Source organism: Mus musculus, chromosome 7, assembly GCF_000001635.26.
Source record: "Mus musculus strain C57BL/6J chromosome 7, GRCm38.p6 C57BL/6J".
NCBI classification, from domain to species: domain Eukaryota; kingdom Metazoa; phylum Chordata; class Mammalia; order Rodentia; family Muridae; genus Mus; species Mus musculus.
The window spans coordinates 141,306,957-141,325,574 of NC_000073.6; the positions used below are offsets into that span (position 1 = coordinate 141,306,957).

The 18,618-nt window shown below is 46.3% G+C and overlaps 1 protein-coding gene across 25 annotated transcripts in view; it reads right to left on the bottom strand.

Annotated features, from left to right (window-relative positions):
- Nucleotides 1-18,618, bottom strand: part of Deaf1 (DEAF1, transcription factor) — a 41,694-nt gene that overhangs the window by 9,781 nt on the left and 13,295 nt on the right. For 7 of the 25 annotated variants that reach the window (NM_001282073.1, XM_030242789.1, XM_030242784.1 and 4 more), the window contains exons 2-11: nucleotides 17,486-17,660; nucleotides 17,126-17,223; nucleotides 15,934-16,063; nucleotides 15,506-15,652; nucleotides 14,970-15,109; nucleotides 14,154-14,219; nucleotides 7,906-8,032; nucleotides 7,378-7,506; nucleotides 6,264-6,392; nucleotides 3,806-4,053 (exon numbers count right to left, since the gene is read on the bottom strand). In NM_001282073.1, coding sequence (NP_001269002.1) covers nucleotides 3,806-4,053; nucleotides 6,264-6,392; nucleotides 7,378-7,506; nucleotides 7,906-8,032; nucleotides 14,154-14,219; nucleotides 14,970-15,109; nucleotides 15,506-15,652; nucleotides 15,934-16,063; nucleotides 17,126-17,223; nucleotides 17,486-17,519 — 1,248 coding nt within the window. In that variant the 5' untranslated portion in view covers nucleotides 17,520-17,660. Of the gene's footprint in view, nucleotides 1-530; nucleotides 672-1,787; nucleotides 3,506-3,805; nucleotides 4,054-6,263; nucleotides 6,393-7,377; nucleotides 7,507-7,905; nucleotides 8,033-8,121; nucleotides 8,292-14,153; nucleotides 14,220-14,969; nucleotides 15,110-15,505; nucleotides 15,653-15,933; nucleotides 16,064-17,125; nucleotides 17,224-17,485; nucleotides 18,551-18,618 lie in introns of those variants that run through there. The other 18 variants (NM_016874.3, XM_006536206.3, XM_017322368.2 and 15 more) reach the window with 10 other exon arrangements.

An 18,618-nucleotide genomic window follows, 5' to 3' on the forward strand; every position in this document is an offset into this window, starting at 1 on the left:
TATACTGCATGCTGTATGTTGTGCACTGAGTGCTCTGTATTGTGTGCTCTGTGTGTGCTGCATGCTGGCTGAAACGTAAACTTACACTATGTGGGCCAGGCTAGAGGCTCTGGGAGATGGATGAATGGACCAGTGTTGCATGTTCTGGGCTGCATGTCGTGCCGTGTGCCTAGGAGGTTGGTCCTACAATGGGTCATCACTTCAGGTACTAGCTATGAAAAGGGAGCCTTGCGCATCCTCCCTCAGAACACTGGTAGAGAATGATCTGAGAAGCTGGGTCTCAACGAGAAAAATGGAATAGGTGTGAGTGTCTGCTAGACAGACAATTGAAGAAGACAAAAGCATTAAATCCAGATTCATCACAAAGGTCTGCGAGCAGGCACAGGCCGAGGGGCTGGGTTAATAGTATTTAACTGGAGGCCAAGAGCAAGTGAAACCACCATGGATTTCCTGCCCAGCTGCCTAATAAACACCAAACTGAAACCTTGGAAAGGGCCATGCTGGCTGTGGGGAGAGAGCCAAGTACTTACTCTATGGTAGCCTGTCTGGCTTGAACTTGCTATGTAGTCCAGGCTTGCATGAACTCATTCCCCGTTGGAATCAGAAGTGTGCGCACCATCACCGTGCCTAACCTTTTGCCTGTGCCTTTTTATCCCTGATCGGGTGTGTTCCTGTGAATGAATTAACTCCTGTGAAATAACTGTCTTTCTACCCAGCCCCTAGGGACAGCTCCTTCTTGAGTCTATGAAGTCAGCATTTCTAGGTGTCCCACTGTTGTATAGACAGGTTCCCTCAAGCAGTTCCTTGGGGACTCAGGGATGAGCAGTGGCATCTCTGGTCAGCAGCCAGGAAGACAACAGTGGAGGGTCACGCTCCTGCTCTGGGGCTGTCTTACTCAAGCAAATATAAGTTCATTCTGGAGAAGGCAAGACCAGCTCTTCCTTGTCAGAGTCTGAGCAGACGAACCCTCCTGTGCCTGTGCCTTTGAACTGCTCAGCAAGTGGGCAAGGGCTCTTGGATGCAGTGGTTAATAGAAGACCCTGCGGCTGCTCAGCCAGCTTGGTTTCTGTTGGACGCAGTGTCCTTGACAGGCAAGGGCATTTGCTTTTCTGCCCTGTTTATTTAGTCTCTGCACATGTAATCTCTCTCTCTCTCTCTCTCACACATGCACTCTCATTGTTAAAAGTAGCATATATACACAGAAAATCCTGTAACAAATTGCTTCAGCTAGGCTAAATTTGAAAATTCCAAATAAAATGTGAAAGTTGGCAGACTCAGGACCCCTCCAGCCGTGTTAAATTAACTCCTGCACTACCTCCTGAAAGCCCCTCAGTGAGGCTTCTCAGATGGCCCTAGTACACACCCCAAGTAGAAAGGGTCCCAGCATGGTCTTTCCACTCCAACACAAGCATTGCTTGCCACTTTTATCCTGTGATCAAGCAGGACTGCTTGCAAATCAAACTGTGATGGCAAGGGATTATTTTCTCAGAGAGTACAGGTTCAGAGGATGCAAACTCAGTAATGCCAGTTAGTGTTTAGGTTCCAGTTGGTATGTTTAGATGTTTATGTTTCAGCCAATCTCAAGAAAATCCACACTTTTTCTACACGTAAAAAGAAGACACCTGAGCTATTCACCACAATTCCCTCCCCCTCCTACTTTGTACATTTAGGGACCCACAACAGAGCCTTCCTATAGGACTCTAATGAGGTGCCAGGAGGGCCAGTCCTCAAAAGATTTGAGTTCTAGTTTAGAACCCTCCAGGGTACCAGAGCTCAGGGACTAACTGCTGTGTTTAGCACATTTATCAAAGCCATCATTATGTATGCTGGGCTGTGCACCCAGGAGCCAGATGGTGACAGGGTTCTTCACTTCCCTCTGGTCTGTTCCCACCAGCCATGTGACTCTGGTCACACAGCAGTCAAGGCCTGTTCCATCACCAGCTTCAGTACAAGACCAGCCACTGTGCCCAACTGACAGTTAGTGGGTTCTATTTGCTAATATATTGATATTTATTGTTTGTTTGTTTGTTTGTTTGAGATAGGTCTCACTATGTAGCTCTGGCCTAGTCACTATGTAGACTAGGCTGGATTGGAACTCACAGAGCTCCACCTGCTTCTGCCTTCCAAGTGCTGGGATTAAAGGTGTATTCCACTACACCCAGCTTGTTATATATTTTTAAAATTTTATAATTCTTTGTGTATGACTGTTTTACTTGCATGTATATATGATCACCAAACATATGTAGTGCCCGTGGAACTCTTCAGACTGAAGGAAAGCCTGAAGAAGAGTTAAATAGTGTCAAGTTATTATGACTAATAATGTTGCAAAATACTGAAATAACTGGAGGAAGTAGGCCATTATCAAGTACATAGCAATTTCACCAAAACAGAGCACACACTACAACACAAAATGAACCCTAATGAACTGCAGCAGGATAAGGTGACACAGTCCTAAAAACACCAAGTAGACTGAGGCAGGAGGATCATGAGATGGCCAGTCAGAGCTAAATAGGAAGATCCTGCCTCAAAACCAAACCAGGCCTGGTGGCTTTCCTATAACCCCAGTACTTGATGGCCTGGTGGCTTTCCTATAACCCCAGTACCTGGAGGTTAGAGGGAGGAGGATCCCAAGTTTAAGGCCAGCCTCGTTTACCTGGCAAGTTGAAGGCTAGCCTGGGCTACATAACCCCCGGGTGGATGTGGTGGTGTACTCTTTACTCTCAGCATTGAGCACTGAGCAGCAGAGGCAGTGGATCTGTGAGTTCCAAGGCAGCCAGGACTATATAGAGGGACTCTGTCTCAAAACCAAAACAAACAAACAAACAAATCCACATAAAATAACAAACATAACTAAAGTCCCACAGAAAACAGTTTTCAGAGCCACACTAGAATGAGGACAACTGCCACAAGAAACACAGAAAATCCTTAACTACCTGGGAATCCCACATATTTCTAAGAGATCCAGATCAAGTGTGAAAGCAGACCCGCATCCAGCCATCACCTGCTTCTCAGCAGATCTCTGGTGGGGAAAGGAAAGTCGTCTCCACAACTGTTGCTGGGGTGACTGAAGGAAAACGGATCTCAAGATCCATAGTGTTGTGGTGACAGGAAGGGGACACTGCTGGGCCTCTGCACTGCTGCAAAGCTCCACAGCTCGCCACTGACTTCTGACAAGTGTAGGAGGCAGGAATGCCAGGGGATGACACTGGGAGCCACTGGGGTAGCTGCCCTCACCAGGGGCTGGTGATGTTAGCCAAAGCTCTAATAGGATATAGGCATTTTACTGTGGTTCAATTTTGCTTTCATAAAAAAAAAAAAAAGTCCAAAGCACACAGAAAATGTTAATAGTCATTTATCTTTGGATGCATTGGGCCCTGGTGTTGAGACGCTACAGGAAAACATGGTGGTCACAAGGTCACAGCATCCTCCATCGCCCACAGGAGGCAGGGCACTGCAGCGGCTGATGGAAAACTGTGTTTATGTATCCGATCCGCACCAAGTTACACTTTACAGAGTTAAAATAGGAGACAAGTTTTACTATATAAAAATAGCCTGAATGTAGAAACAGCTATGAATACTATGCACTCAAAAATAATGGTTGGTGTATATAAAAACGTTTTCCCTGCTGAAATACACTAATCTTAAACAAAATGTTTCATTAGTGTCTGCTACCCTCGTTTGTATTATTTTCCAGATCTCCCTTCTCAGGGCCAATAGATCAATGATCTTCGTAGGCCAGCACAGGAGTCACAGGCTATCCCAGGGCCAAGGGAGGGTGATGGGTACGGGTCTGAGCTCACATTACCTCTTTCCTCTCTGTATCAACCTGCATTCTCGCCTGGGTCACAGCAGCTTCCCTGCAAGAGCTCGCCTGCTTGGCTTGTTCAAACAGCGTCTTCAGCTGCTGAGCTGTGTTGAGTAGGGAGTTGACCATCTCTTCCAGGTACAGCCAGCTCCGATGTTCTGACATCTCCAGCCCACTGACCACGGTGGGAGAGACAGCTTTGGTGGGGGTGGACGGTGGCACGGCCAATGCGGGCAGCGATGTCAGGACTAGAATGTAGAATGTGGGATAAACCAGAGATTAGTGATTTCCAGGCTTAGTTCCAGCCTCGGGTGGGAGGAGATGCACTGGAGATGAACAATGTCCCCACTCTTGCTCGAATTCCCACACGCTATTAGCTAAAAGCCTTCCCTGAGGGCTGATCACTTCTAACATAAGGCCTACAGTAGAAGCTCACAGACAGACAAGAGAAAGTAAAAGCAACCAAGACACTCACCCAGAGAAGGGGTAGCCATGAAACACAGAAGCAAACAGCCACAGGACAAGCACACTGAGGGCAAGGAGAATGGAGACATTCTGCCAGCACCACACACAGGAAAACCAAGGCTTATCTGGAAAGTCTTTCTGGGGTCTGCAGTCAACATGGACGTGAGAGCCATGATTCTCCTGGCTGGAGAAGAAAGCCACCAAGATAGACAGAGGGGACCAGAACACACTGTGATTTTAGAGGAGACAATGTGAACCTCTTCTGCAGGTGGGTCTAGAAGAGAGGTGCATGTGGGAGTGCAAAGCACTTTCTACTGTAGTCTACTGAGAAGTCTGGGAATAGACACACTATAGACACCCAACGTGACAGGGCTTCTGCGGGATTCTTTTTCTACCGCACAGAGCCTCTTTCCATTCTCCTGTGAACTGGACAAGGCACCCAGTCATCACAAAAGCCAGTACTCAACAGTTGCAACCTCTACGATGAAGGCGAGATATTCCAGTGGCTTCTGAAGGGAGGGGAGACATAAAACTTGGGATGAGGGCTAGTATAGTAAGGTTGCTCAGTGAGTAAAGCACTTGCAGCACAAGCATAAAAACCTGAGTTCGAATCCCAGGAACTCAGGTAAGATCTAGATGTGATAGTGCACATCTGCAATCCCAGCATGCCTCTGAGCTTTGAGGGGAGACTGAGGAGACAGGAGAGACTGCCCAGGCTCTGAATGACAGCTAGCCTAGTACTGGCAGTGCAAAAACAAGAGGCCTGTGTCAGAAAAGGTGGATGGTGAAGTCTGATCCCCAGGTCAGTCTCTGCCCTCCACATGCACATGCTACAGTGCACCAGGACATCATAAGACCACACTCAACACACACATGAGCGTAAAAACACACATGCTGGGTATGGTAGCCCATGTCTTTAACCCCAGCACTCAAACAACAGAGGAAGGAGATTTCTGTGAGCTCAAAGCCAACCTATATATCAAGTTCTAGCCACAGCTATATAGGGAGGCCCCAGTACACACACACACACACACACACACAGAGAGAGAGAGAGAGAGAGACTGATTGACTAATGAAAATAGGAGACAAAACACTGAAGCATGTTGGGTAATGCCTGCAATTACTCTTAAATAGTTTTTTTGGGGGGAGGAAGTTCTTTTTATTGTATTTACAACTCTTTTGAATATGTGAAATCTATTTTTAAAAACATATTTTAATGTTATTAAATATCTGTGGCTCCTGCAAGCTGAGTCCCAAAATGAGCAGTAGAGAACGCATCCTCCTCAGAAAAGATGGGACCTAGGCTACAGCAGAGATGGAGAGGAGGCTGACATGGGTTTCTCAATGCTGAGAAACTTGACAAGTATAAAACCAAATGCCCATCAGCAGAGGAAGATGCAGGTAGATGTACCTTTAAAAAGTATACTGACACAGAAATTTGCTCAAGATGTGCCACTAAGTGAAAACCCAAAGTCAAGGTGCCCACACAGAGAGGGTCACCTCGGCTCTCAACTATGGGAACACAGATACTGGCACAGTCCCTCACACCAAATACCACTTGATCCAATTCCATGGTCAAGGCAAGGAGATAAGTCTACTCACAGATTTCTGTTAGGGTGGACCTGACAATACCAACAATAGGTCATTTCAGTCTCTATGGAAGCAGCCTGATACAAACAAAAGAAACCTTATATATGAGTGAATAGCATGGTTGTATGTAATAAAACTTTATTAGCAAACACAGGTAGAAGGCTTGACCTTGTCAACCCTAACCTAGTACTCTGAGAGAAAACAATAAACACATTGGCAAAGCCCTATTCCACTCACAAGAAACAGTTCTGGGGTTGGGGCATTGGGTCAGAGGTAGGGCACTCGCCCAGCATGTATGAGATGCTACTGGGCTCCACTGCCAGCACTACAGTGAATAAAAATCAAACAAAAACATAATTTTGAGGACTATAGCTTACATGCACATAAATTCTTTTATACTCACCAATTTTGGGGTGTGATGTTGGCAATGCAGCTTCTGGAAACGGGGCAATCTGGCAGCTGTCCTGATAGCCAGGGTAGTGGGGTTCAGGGTGGCCAACCCTGCAGGGAGGCTGCACACCTGCCTCTTGCACTGTGAGAGAGAAGCAGATAGCCTCAGCGCAGCAGATTTAGTCCCAAGTCCTACAGCTGCGCACTCAATCCAGAGATCCCAGCCCTTGGTGGCTGTGAGTGACCTGAGTACATATTTTGAATCCAGGATACTCTGGAATTCAGGTGGTTGAAGAAATTAAACTTATTACAAAATATATCATGTGGGCTGGTGAGATGGCTCAGCAGGTAAGAGCACTCACTCACTGCTTTTCTGACGGTCCTGAGTTCAAATCCCAGCAACCACATGGTGGCTCACAACCACCTATAACGAGATCTGATACTCTCTTCTAGAGTGTCTGGAGACAGCTACAGCATACTTACATCTAATAAATAAATAAATCTATAAATCTTTGGGAAAAAAGATATCATGTGCTTTGTTAACACGACTTTAGAATATTTAAAATGACACATGACTAGGATGGTTTCCTTTTTTTAAGATTTATTTATTAAATGTATATATGAGTATATTGTAGCTGTATAGATGGTTGTGAGCCTTCATGTGATTGTTGGAAATTGAATTTTAGGACTTCTGCTCCCTCCGATCAACCCCGTCATTCCAATTGGCCCTGCTCCAGCCCAAATATTTTTTATTATTATACATAAGTACACTGTAGCTGTCTTCAGACGTGCCAAAAGAGGGATTACAGGTAGTTTTGAGCCACCATGTGGTTGCTGGGATTCAAACTCAGGACCTTCGGAAAAGCAGTCGGCACTCTAACCTGCTGAGCCATCTCGCCAGCCCCTGACTAGGATTGTTTCTAGTGGCTGGTGTCAGTCTAAAGCAACATCAGCAACGCTACCTATTTCCGGCTCTGTGTGTTGGTCACAGTGCTTAGTGCTTTTTCTCCAATACCCACCAGGCTCCTTTCAAGATTGAGTCCTGCTCAAGTCTCTGCTGAGGAGCCAGGCAACAGAGACTGTCATAGGGACTGGGGACACATCAGGCAGATCCTGAGACAGCTTACCTGTGGCTCCTGCAAAGACATCACCTTGGGCTGGGCTCTCAGAGATGACAGCAGTGGCCTCTACAGTGGATGCTCTGTCAAAGGTCAGTGCTCCAGAGGTAGTGATCTGTCCTGAGGGTGTCACAGTGACTGAAAAGGCAAAAAGGCACTTGATTCAAGGCCACATCAGGCACTGGGCTGGAAGCATGCACTGCTCTTTACAAAGGTGCACGCTTCAGAGAGATCCCAGGAGCTTACACAGGGACATACCCCACATGTGGTATGACATCAGGAAGTCAGTGACCTTGAATCCTAGGGGAAAGAGCCAGAGAGGGTGGGACTCAGGCCAAATCTGACTGTGGGGCCAGGAACTGTGCACTCCAGACAGAAAATAAAATGTGGACGAACTTTAAAATATTTGGTAGTTTGAATCAAAGGAAGACTTTTCATTGTCAGATTATCTCAGAAATGAGAATCCTTGAGTTGGGCTAAGATAGAAAGACAGGATGACAACTCAGCAAAGCACTTCTGTGCTATGCTAGCACTCACAGGTGGTGGCCGCCGTGGCAGGAAGCAGGGTGATGTTCTTGGGGGAATCCTTCTTCACTGGAGTTGTGGGCAGCTCATTCTCTTTCTTGCGCCTTTTATAAGGGACGAAGAGCCTGACAGGGCCACTCTGTGGGGAGAAAGGTAAAACTGACCAAGGGCAACATTTGAAGGGCGCCTCCTTCTTCCCACTCCTTATCAAATTAGTGACTCTATTACTACTGCAGAGAGCAGACGTCCACAGGAGCCCTCAGAATGGTAGAGAAGACATTTTCTGAAGAAATCCATGAAGAGCACTGCTGCCAGGCAAGCACACAGCCTCGACATCTGGAGCTTTAGATTCGTAGAAGGGAAGTGGGCCAAGGGAAGGAGAACAAGGAAACCCCAGCCTGAAATGAAAATCAGCAGCAGTGGAAGCGTCGTGCAGAGCCATCTGCAACTCAAGGGAGCGGCTGGCGCGGGTCTATAATCTCAACAACCAAGGCAGAGGCAAGATAACTGCCACATGTTCAAGTCCAGCCTGGTTACAGTGTGAGGCCCCACCTCAAAAAGAAAAAGTTTAGAGGCTAGGCCCAGTGGCACAGGCCTTTAATCCCAGCCCTTGGGAAGTAGAGACAGGTGGATCTTTGTGAGCTTAAGACCAGCCTCATCTACATAGTGAGATCCTGTCCTGAAAATGAAAACAAACAAACAAAAAGCTCAGTGGTAGATGACAGCACTTGACAGCCACCAAACCTATCAAGACTGAAACCTGAGTTTGATCCATGTCTCCTTAATTCCCTATAGACATGCCCATAAAATATCTGATATAAACAATTCCTCAACTGAGATTCCTCCTTCTAGGTAGTGCACACCTCTTACCTGGTGAGTGCTGACATTACAGGTATGTGAAATCTATGTGATGCAGGGGGTTGAACCCAGTGGTTCTGTGCATGCTGGGCAAACATTCTTCCAACTGAGCTACATCCCTAGCCCTCCCCTCTTTTTTTTTTTTTGCTTTTTCGAGACAGGGTTTCTCTGTGTAGCCCTGGCTGTCCTGGAACTCACTCTGTAGACCAGGCTGGCCTCGAACTCAGAAATCTGCCTGCCTCTGCCTCCCGAGTGCTGGGATTAAAGGCGTGCTGGCGCCACCATGCTCTAGCCCTCCCCTCCTTTCTGTGGTTCTTTAGCATCTGAGCATGCACCTCTCCTGACTACAGCTGCTGTTGCTACTGTGCTGTGTGGGCTGTGCTTCTTTCTCATCGCCACCTTAGTTTAGTGGTGAACCAGACCTTACAGGCGACACGCTGTGGCAGGAGTGGGTATTGACACCCACTAGCCCTGGCTTTTTGCTGTTGCAGTGTCTCCTGCAGGGTGTAATGGCCTCTGAGAGTTCAACCTGTGTGTGCAATTACCTCAGGTCAAAGTAAGCCTCTGGCTAGTTGGTTCTGTCTTTGGCTTCTCTTCTAAGCAGTGCCAACTTGTAGAGCTACAGTAGGGCTCAGAGTTCCTAACAGATTCCTGGCATGAAAATTGCCATTATCTTAGCAGGTTAACCAATGACTCTTCAAGGCAAACTCTGGAGTCTGCTCTTAACCAACCTGAGCAGGCTTTTCTTAGCTGCTGGTTTTTGGCTTTTTTGTTTTTTTGTTTTTTTTAAGACTTATTTATTGTATGTATATGAGTACACTGTTGCTGTCTTCAGACACACCAGGAAAGGGTATCAGATCCCATTAGAGATGGTTGTGAGCCACCATATGGGTGCTAGGAATTGAACTCAGGACCTCCAGAAGAACAGTCAGTGCTCTTAACCACTGAGCCATCTCTCCAGCCCCAAGGTGCTGCTTTTCTTAATTCTCTAGCTAATTCGAGGCAGCATCTTGCTCTCGTGTGGCTATAAGTCTTCCCACTGTTCTCAGAATATTCTTGGCTTCAGACATCCCTATAGTCTCTAAAACAGTCACTTCTTTAGAGGAGTCATAGTTCATTCTATCTAAACGGCAGCCCCACTGTGTGATCAGGGATTAAGTCCCATTGCAATTGGAAAGTCATCCTAAGAACATTCTCAGTAGAAGAGACCAAGCAATAGGTCCAGCCAGCTTGATCCGGAGGGGCTGAGGTAAGGGCTCTCAGCCTAGCACTTTTGGAAAGTTACTATACCCTATAGCTATTAGGTGAGCAAGGCTATAGCCCACCCCTGTTATTAGGAAACCTATCTATCCCTTGGTGGGCTGAGCGAGAAGGACCAACCTGGAGTGGAGCCTCTCTCAACCTGAGCAAGAGGAGGGTCCCTGCCGCACCTCTGGCAGCTCTTCTTCTTTGCACTTGGAACTCTTCTTGGGTGTTTACTGAGTGGTGGGGTCCCTAGGGTCAATCTCCAGAGACCCCAGGTAGGTGTCTTTCAGTTGTCACCACTTACTTCTTTGGAAATAGACTAATGGAACACCTCACATCCCCTTGAGCAGTGGTTCTCAACCTTCCTAATGCTTCAATCCCTTAATATAGTTCCTCATGTTATGGTGACCTCGAGCCACTCCATAACTCTAATTTTGCTACTGTTATGAGTCGTGATGTAAATATCTGATATGCAACCCCTGTGTAAGGCGAGTTGTTCAACCCCCAAGGGTTATGACCCGCAGGTTGAGATTGCTGCCCTAGTGGAAGTCAAAGCTTAAAAAACCCACAAAGCCCAGACTACTGAGCAGTATTTAACTTTGGTTCCATGTCTTAGAAACTCTGACTCTAACCCTAGGTTGTCACAAAGGTGCTTCCTTCTAAAATGTCACAGCATGTCCTCTCATGGTTAGATCTTTGCTACAATTTGAATTCCCTTTAATCTATAGTGTAGTTTGGGTCAAAGTTCATTCCTTGTCCAGAAACATTCAATGGTTCAGCACCACGGTTGGAAAGATGGGGTTGGCAGCTGGACTCTGCTCAGTTCCCAGAGGTCCCTGATCCTCTCTGCTGATACACTGTAGCTGCTGACCACAGCAACAGAGAACCTGTACAAGCCTCCCTGCTGATACACTGTAGCTGCTGACCACAGCAACAGAGAACCTGTAGAAGCCCAGTGGAGCTTGGCAAGTTCAGACTTGCCTTTTTCTACTTTTTTTTTTTTTCCTGAAATACAGTCTCATAAAGTAGCCCTGGCTGGCCTGAAACTCACTATGTAGACTGGACTGACCTCTATCCACAGAAATCCACCTGCCTTTGCTTCCTGAGTACTGGAATTAAAGGCCTGTGCTACCACACCTAACTTTGAGACTTCTTTTTCAAAACTGCTTTGGCTACTTTATTTCCTTCATCCTTTCATATAAACTTTAGAATCAGTCTTTCTGTACCTAGAGAATCCTGTTGAAATTCTGACTACACTGGACCTGTCAGTTGGGAAGTTAGCTCCCTCACTATGTATGCTGAGCCTCCCCTCCGTGAGGCAGTCTGACTTGAGGTATCCAGGGTTTTTGCTGACTGCCTTTATCAGCACTTTCTAGTTTTCACAACACAAAGTCCACCATATTTTATAAGATTTATACCTAGAGACTTATGCTTTACAGCAACGTCAATGGTTCTGTGTTGTGTCCTGAAATACTTAAAAAGACCAATCCCTGAATGCTACTCTGTGATACTTTAGAGTCTCTGACTATCTCCCATTGGGGTGGGGTGGGGTGTTTGTTTGTGTTTTTTTCAAGACAAGATTTTTCTGTGTAGTGCTGACTATCCTGGAACTTGCTCTGTAGAACAGGCTGGTCTCAAACTCACAGAGATCCGCCTACCTCTGCCTCTGGAGTGCTAGATTAAAGGCATGAGCCACCACTGGCCCCCATTTTTTTGTTTTGGAGTATTTTTAAAATGATGTTTAAAATTATATCATTTTCATTAAAGTTTTTATAGTAGAATCATATTAAGATTAAATTAAGTTTAGTGATGGAAAACCCTTTAATCCTAGCACTTGGGAAGCAGAGGCAGGCAGATCTCTGAGTTCAAGGCCAGCCTGGTCTAAATATTGAGTTCCAGGATAGCCAAGGATACACAGTAAGAGTCTGTAAACAAGCAAATAAAATATTTAAGTATACTTGGTATTTACAGCCAAGAACATAGCATCTCTCCAATTGCAATTTCTTTCTGCCCCACATTCACATGCATGTGGACAGCACTAATTGAACTCATGAAAGAAAACTTATGAAAGAAAAAAATAAGAGGAAATGGAGATGAAAGGGGAACATGCTGAAAAGGATGTAGGGAAGTGGGAGGGAGAGTGGAGGTGTGTGTGATCAAGACACATTGTATAAACGTATGAAACTGTCAACTAGTCTAAAAATAGTAAGACAGGGTTTCTCTGTATAGCCTTGGCTGTCCTGGAATTTGCTCTATCAACTAAGATGGCCTGCCTGCCTTTGTCTCCCAAGTGCTGGGAGATTAAAGGAATGTCTTAAAATTTTTTCTCAGGAGCTGCACAGATGGTTCAGAGGTTTAGAGCACAGCTGTTCTTGCAGAGGACCTGTATTTTATCCCAGCACCCACAAGGTGGATCCCAGCACCCATAAGGTGGCTCACATCATCTATAGTCTAGTTGAACAAGATCTGATGCCCTCTTCTACTCATAAATATAAACAAAATAAATATTTTTAAAAATTCTCTCTATTTTTAAAAATAGGACTTCATTAAAAAGACTGGCTGGCCTAAGATTTTTTATGTAACCCAAGCAGGTTTCCAAAGGTGGCAATTTCTTGTGGTGATTTGAATGAAAATAGGCTCACAGGGAGTGGCACTATTAGGAGGTGTGGCCTTGTTGATGAATGTGTGTCACTGGGAACGGGTTTTGAGGTTTCAGGTGTCTAAGCCAGGCCCAGTGTCACTCTCTCTCCCTGCTGCCTGTCAATCCAGATGCTACCACTCCAGCACCATGTCTGTCTGCATGCATGCCGCCATGTTTCCTACCATGACAATAATGGACTAAACCTTTGAACTTTAAGTCAGCCCCAAGTAAATGTTTTTCCTTTATAAGAGTTGCCAAGGTCATGGTGCCTCTTCGCAGCAACAGGAACCCTAAATAAGAGACACTCCATCTCCTAAGTGCTGGGATCCAGCCATATTGCACCATGCCTGACTTAAATTTTTATTTTTATCAACTAGTAACTTAACAGATTATTAATGAAACTAAACCAAGGAAATCATAACTAGGCAGCTTCTACATTATTTTTAAGACATTTAAAAATAATTTGCATTACTAAGGAGAGTGGAAATAAAAGTAATATGCTCATGTTAGCATCTCATGTTTTAAAACTACATAGTATAGCTGAGCAATGGTGGCTCACGCCTTTAATCCCAGCACTTGGGAGGCCAAGGCAGGTGGATTTCTGAGTTTGAGGCCAGCCTGGTCTACAGAGTGAGTTCCAGGACAGCCAGGGCTATACAGAGAAACCCTGTCTTGAAAAAAAAACAAAAACAAAAAACCAAACCTACATAGTAATATTTAGCAAAATAAATAAGATCATGCTTCTTGAATCAGTTATGAATTTAAAATGAGGAGCTATTTCAAGGACATTAAAAGATCTAGCCATGATAAGATAGGGGCTTTGGTTCCCTGAATCTGGGCCTTTCACATGCTAAGTAAGTGCTCCATCACCTACCTATATCCCCCTCTCTTTTTATTTATCTTCTTTCCTTTATTTTTTTCTCAAGACAGGGTTTCACTGTGTGGCCCTGGCTGTCCTGGAACTCACTCTGTAGACCAGGCTAACCTTGAACTCACAGAGATCCATCTAGGGTTAGGGCTAGGGTTAGGCAGCACAGGTACAGGAGGCAGCATGAGGGTTCAAAATACCATCCTAAAATAGAGAAGGACCTCCCTCCTGAGTGCTGGGACTAAAGCCATGCACCACCATGACTAGCATCTCTTTAACTTTTCATTTCAAGAGTTTCACTAAGTTGTCCAGGCTGGCAAGAACTCACTCTAAGTCAGGAACATTTTGAACTTCCAATCTTCCTGTTTTAGCCTTCCTAGTAGCTGGAATGATAACTTTTTGCTACACGCCTGGCTGTGTAGTGTCACAACACAATGTTGAAAGAGGTGGCACATGTGTGTTTACCATACCCACTTTAAAGGAGGCATAACTCTGGGCTCACCTGGCTCAACACAGCCTTCCCATTTCAGTGTCCTGGGTTCCTTTACAGCCGCCTTCTACCAGGCGAAGGCAGCAGCCTCCAGAGCCAATAGAACTCTAGAAAAGGAGAGACAGAGCCTCTGCAGGCAGGAACACCTAAGGACTTACCAGAGTCATGTCATCACAACAGGCGGCACAGGTACAGGAGGCAGCGTGAGGGTTCAAAATACCATCCTGAAACAGAGGAGGAGATACAGATATTATATAGGTACAAATATAGAACTATATAGCTATACAGACAGAAATATAGGATTTAGGGAGTTATTAATCCTATATTGCACCCACCACCAAGATAAGAACCTAAGCATAAAATTCAGTCACTTCTGGAAAGTTCTTCTCTGCACAGTGCTCCATTGCCAACAGGCTTAAGCCTCTCTTCCTAGGAAGGAGACTCCACACTGAACAGTCACAGTCAGCAGCTAACCTGGAGCAAAAATCAAGTCTTTTTTCTAGAAAGTGGGTGTAGTGGTTAAGGACATGTATTACTCTTAGAGAGGACCAAGGTTCAATTCTAAGTAACCACATGGCGGCTCATATTGTCTATAATTCCAGTCCCAGGGAATCTGACATTACAGGTACCATGCACGTGGTATACATACACACATGTAGACAAAACATTCATAAAATAATAAACCTAAAGAAAAAGTTTCCTTCCTTACAATGAAATCGGAGCAAAAGCAAGGCAGGTGTGGCTGGACCCTGCTCTTGACTCTCTACCTCTCTTCCCATGTATCTGAGGTGTCTCTCTTCTGTGCCTACTGTTACCCCATCTGCCCCTTCTCCCCCACCATGGTAATTCTCTGAGTCAATGCCAGCACACAGCTAGGACAAGAACATCTAGAGGGCAGCTGAACTGCTCTGGTCATAGTGTGAGTACTTGTGCCATGTTCCAGGTCCTAAGGCTGATGTAGTCCCAGCACACACCTGAATGAGGCACTGCAGGGGTCTGCCAGCATAGCGGATGCTTCTCTTCCAGTCCTTGCTGCTGGCTCTTCCTGCCATAGCTTCAAACTCAGTTGGGCTGTACCAGTTTTCTCCCTGCTTGATACACCGGCCCCGGCCACCTGAAATGAAAGGTTCGGTCCTTAGAATCTATCAAGGCCTGTTGCTGTCTTGCCTTGATGACATCAGTTCCTTCCACTGCCTTTTCAATTTCTCTGCCCTGCATGGCCTCTAGTCACCCAATACACTGCCTGGCAAGTCATCTCAAATCCACTGTCCATGGTCACTGTGAGCTGTGCTGGGTCTCCAGTGAGCATTAGCCCACTTCAGGGATCCTCTGTCATGAGTGGTCTGAGCTGGATCCATGAACGCAGGGCTGACAGTCCTTGCACATCTGTCTCCTCTCCTCTACCATATTTGCACATGACAGGCTTCCTTGGCCCAGTTTACTAAGAGGGTCACACAAAAGAACAAAGTCTTACTTAACATGGAATGATTGTAGCCAAGCACTGCCTCACCTGAGCCGAGCCTACTCTTGTAGAGCGTGCCACTGATGTTCCGACAGCGCACAGGCAACTCGCTGTCATACACCGAAGGGTCCCAGTTGTACTTGGTACCACCTTTCTCCTGGCCAGGTGCCAGTGGGGTAGGAGGAGACTGGGGACCTGGGCAAAGAGAGGCTATGAGGATGAGAGCACAGAATGACCCGGAAGCCCATGATGCTCCATCCCCAAGCCCAAGTCCAAGCCCCTCAGGTACATGAGGACATTGCTAAAGGGTAGTGCCAACCCTTCAGTGGGCAGCACTCCTTCTCTGCCTTTCTATAGACCTCTATTTAGTTTTCAAATTAACGCGCGCGCGCGCACGCACGCACGCACGCACGCACGCACGCACGCACGCACATGCACAGGCACAACCGAGGCCTGGGGTCAGGTGCTGCAGGTACCTGGAGTGAGAGGTGCTGCTGGGCCCTTCAGCCCAGTGGTCTCCACAATGCTCCCATCTGTGTGTACAACTATTAGTGTGGCTTTTTCAGTGTTCAGGCTGTCACCGATCTGCAGGGCTGTCCTACCAGACTAGAAGGAAAGGCACTCTTGTCAGCATAGGACAGCCTGAGGCGCATTATCTGACCCAATGAAATGTGGCCCTACTGCAAGACACTAGTCACTTATCAGCAAGAGAGGATGTGCACTTAGGCCCACAAATCCTCTTCATAGACAACCCCAAGCACACAAGGCTAGAACCAAGAAGACACAGAGGCTATTAAGTGTGTGCACATTTGTCCAAGCTGAAGTGTATTGTGTGCTCATATGCACAGCTGCTGTCTGGACACCAAGCAAGTCTGCCTTGTCTAAGGAGAGTTTCTGAAGGCTGCATATAGGAAACACAATGGTGTGACAGACACAAACGGTCTCTGATTTTGGACACAGGTGCTACTGAAAGCATCATAGGCGCTGATAACCCGCAGGAGTGAACACGAGCAAAGGGCTACTGGGACTGTAAGCCTTGAAGGAAGGGGCAGGGCAGCCTGATACAGTCATTCTTCATGTGTTTACGGAGCTCAAGAGAAAGCAAGCAAAGCCAGGCACTGAGAAGATGTTCTGTTTGGGCTAAGAGCAGCCTGAGCCTGGTGAAACACAGGCCCACAAGGCCAGCTGGCATGGAGGATGGCCTGACTGCAGCCTAAGGATTTCTTGTAGCTCTCTACCTTTCTAGATTTATAGTGCATCTTTCACGTTAAAACCCCTAGCTCAGCTGGGCAGTGGTGGCTCACGTCTTTAATCAATCCCAGCACTTGGGAGGCAGAGGCAGGTGGATTTCTGAGTTCGAGGCCAGCCTGGTCTACAAAGTGGTTCCAGGACAGCCAGAGCTACACAGAGAAACCCTGTCTCAAAAAAAACAAACTAAACCAAACCAAACCAAAACCCCCCTAGCTCAAACTGAGTTTCCTGCCTTGCCTGAGAGCACAGGGAGGCACATAGGTCCCCCATGGCTCCGAGAACTACAGGTGTTCACTCACATCTAACCCGAGAGGGTCTTGAGAATGAGGATCACCCTCATGGACTGTGCGGCAAAGTCAAGGGCTGGCTCTAAAGAGAGTTGCCAGGCACGCTGAACTACACCCAAGAACAGCTTACCAGGACATGTCCTGATATCGATGCTGCGTTTGCCACTGATGTTGTGAAGACGTTATCTGCAGAGGACCCCACGTTGGCCACAGTCACTGTGGTCACTTCTACAAAAGAATGGAACAGATTGGAACTTTCACACACGGTGATGGGAGAGCACAAAAGGCAATGATCTTACTTGTGAGCCTTAAAGCGCCCGTGTCCACCCAGACATTTTAATACTTCTGTTAATGCTCAGCTGACATCTCTAGTCCAGTCTAAAATACTTGCTTCTCCCAGAAAAGGGGAATCTCTACCCTTCCCCACCAAAGCCTTTCACATGCAGCAAAAACGTCCACCATAACCACCCATTCCCACTCCACCACTGGCCTTTCTCCCTTTGCAAAGAAGCTGCAAGTCCCATAGGTCTAGGACACCTCCTTGTCGATCAAGACATGGCAGACTCCAGCCTCATCCCTCTCCACTGCCATAGCTCAGGCCATCCTACAGTCTTGTGTCCACTGTCTGAGGTCTCCATGACATCCTTCCCCAGAAACTCTTCCTCCTGAAAAACACATCAGCCTGCCACAGCCGCTCCTGCAACATGAACTTCACTCCTCGGGGCAGGTCTACCAGCAGCAACTTCAGAGCAGCTCTACAAAGATGTGTCAGGTCCCTGAGGCTTCCTGCCACAGGGTCTCTAGGTTCTTCTGTATCCTGCTGCCTGCTACTATGGATCCTTTGTAGTTGGCCTTGCCAATCTCTATCAGTTCTGTCTGCCGCCCAGCATTCTAAAATGCCCAATACCCAGGGAAGCCTTTGGCATAAGGAAAATACCCAAAGATGCCAACTGGAGTCCTGCCAGCCCCATTAATCCAGCCCTGACCAACCTGTACCCTTGTACCTGTCTAGATCCTGTCCATAACCAATCCATACATGGGGCACACCTAATTTAGGAACTCAGCTAGCACTGAGCTACCTGGATATTATCAGACTTCAAAAACTTACAAGAAGAAATTAGAAATCTTCTGATATATAAATATACAACTAAAACTCTAATACATACATATATACACATATACACACCCACCATAGATGCAATTCTATTGTCACCACAGACAAAATCATACTTCTTTCCTGAACTTAGAAAAATATACGCAAAAAAGGATAAAAATTCCTTGACCCCAAATCCCAATATCAACCCAGAATCCATGGATGAAAATGGAGCATTAAAAACTCCAGGAAAAGCCAGACAACAAAGGCATATGTCTTTAATCCCAGAACTCAGGAGGCAGAGGCAGGCAGATCTGAGTTCTAGCCCAGCCTGGTCTACAGAGGGAGTTCCAGGATAACCAGGGTTACACAGAGAGACTCTGTCTTGAAAGAAAGAAGGAAAGAGAGAAAGAAAGAAAGAAAGAAAGAGAGAGAGAGAGAGAGAGAGAGAGAGAGAGAGAAAGAGAGAAAGAGAGAAAGAGAGAAAGAGAGAAAGAGAGAAAGAGAGAAAGAAAGAAAGAGAAAGAAGC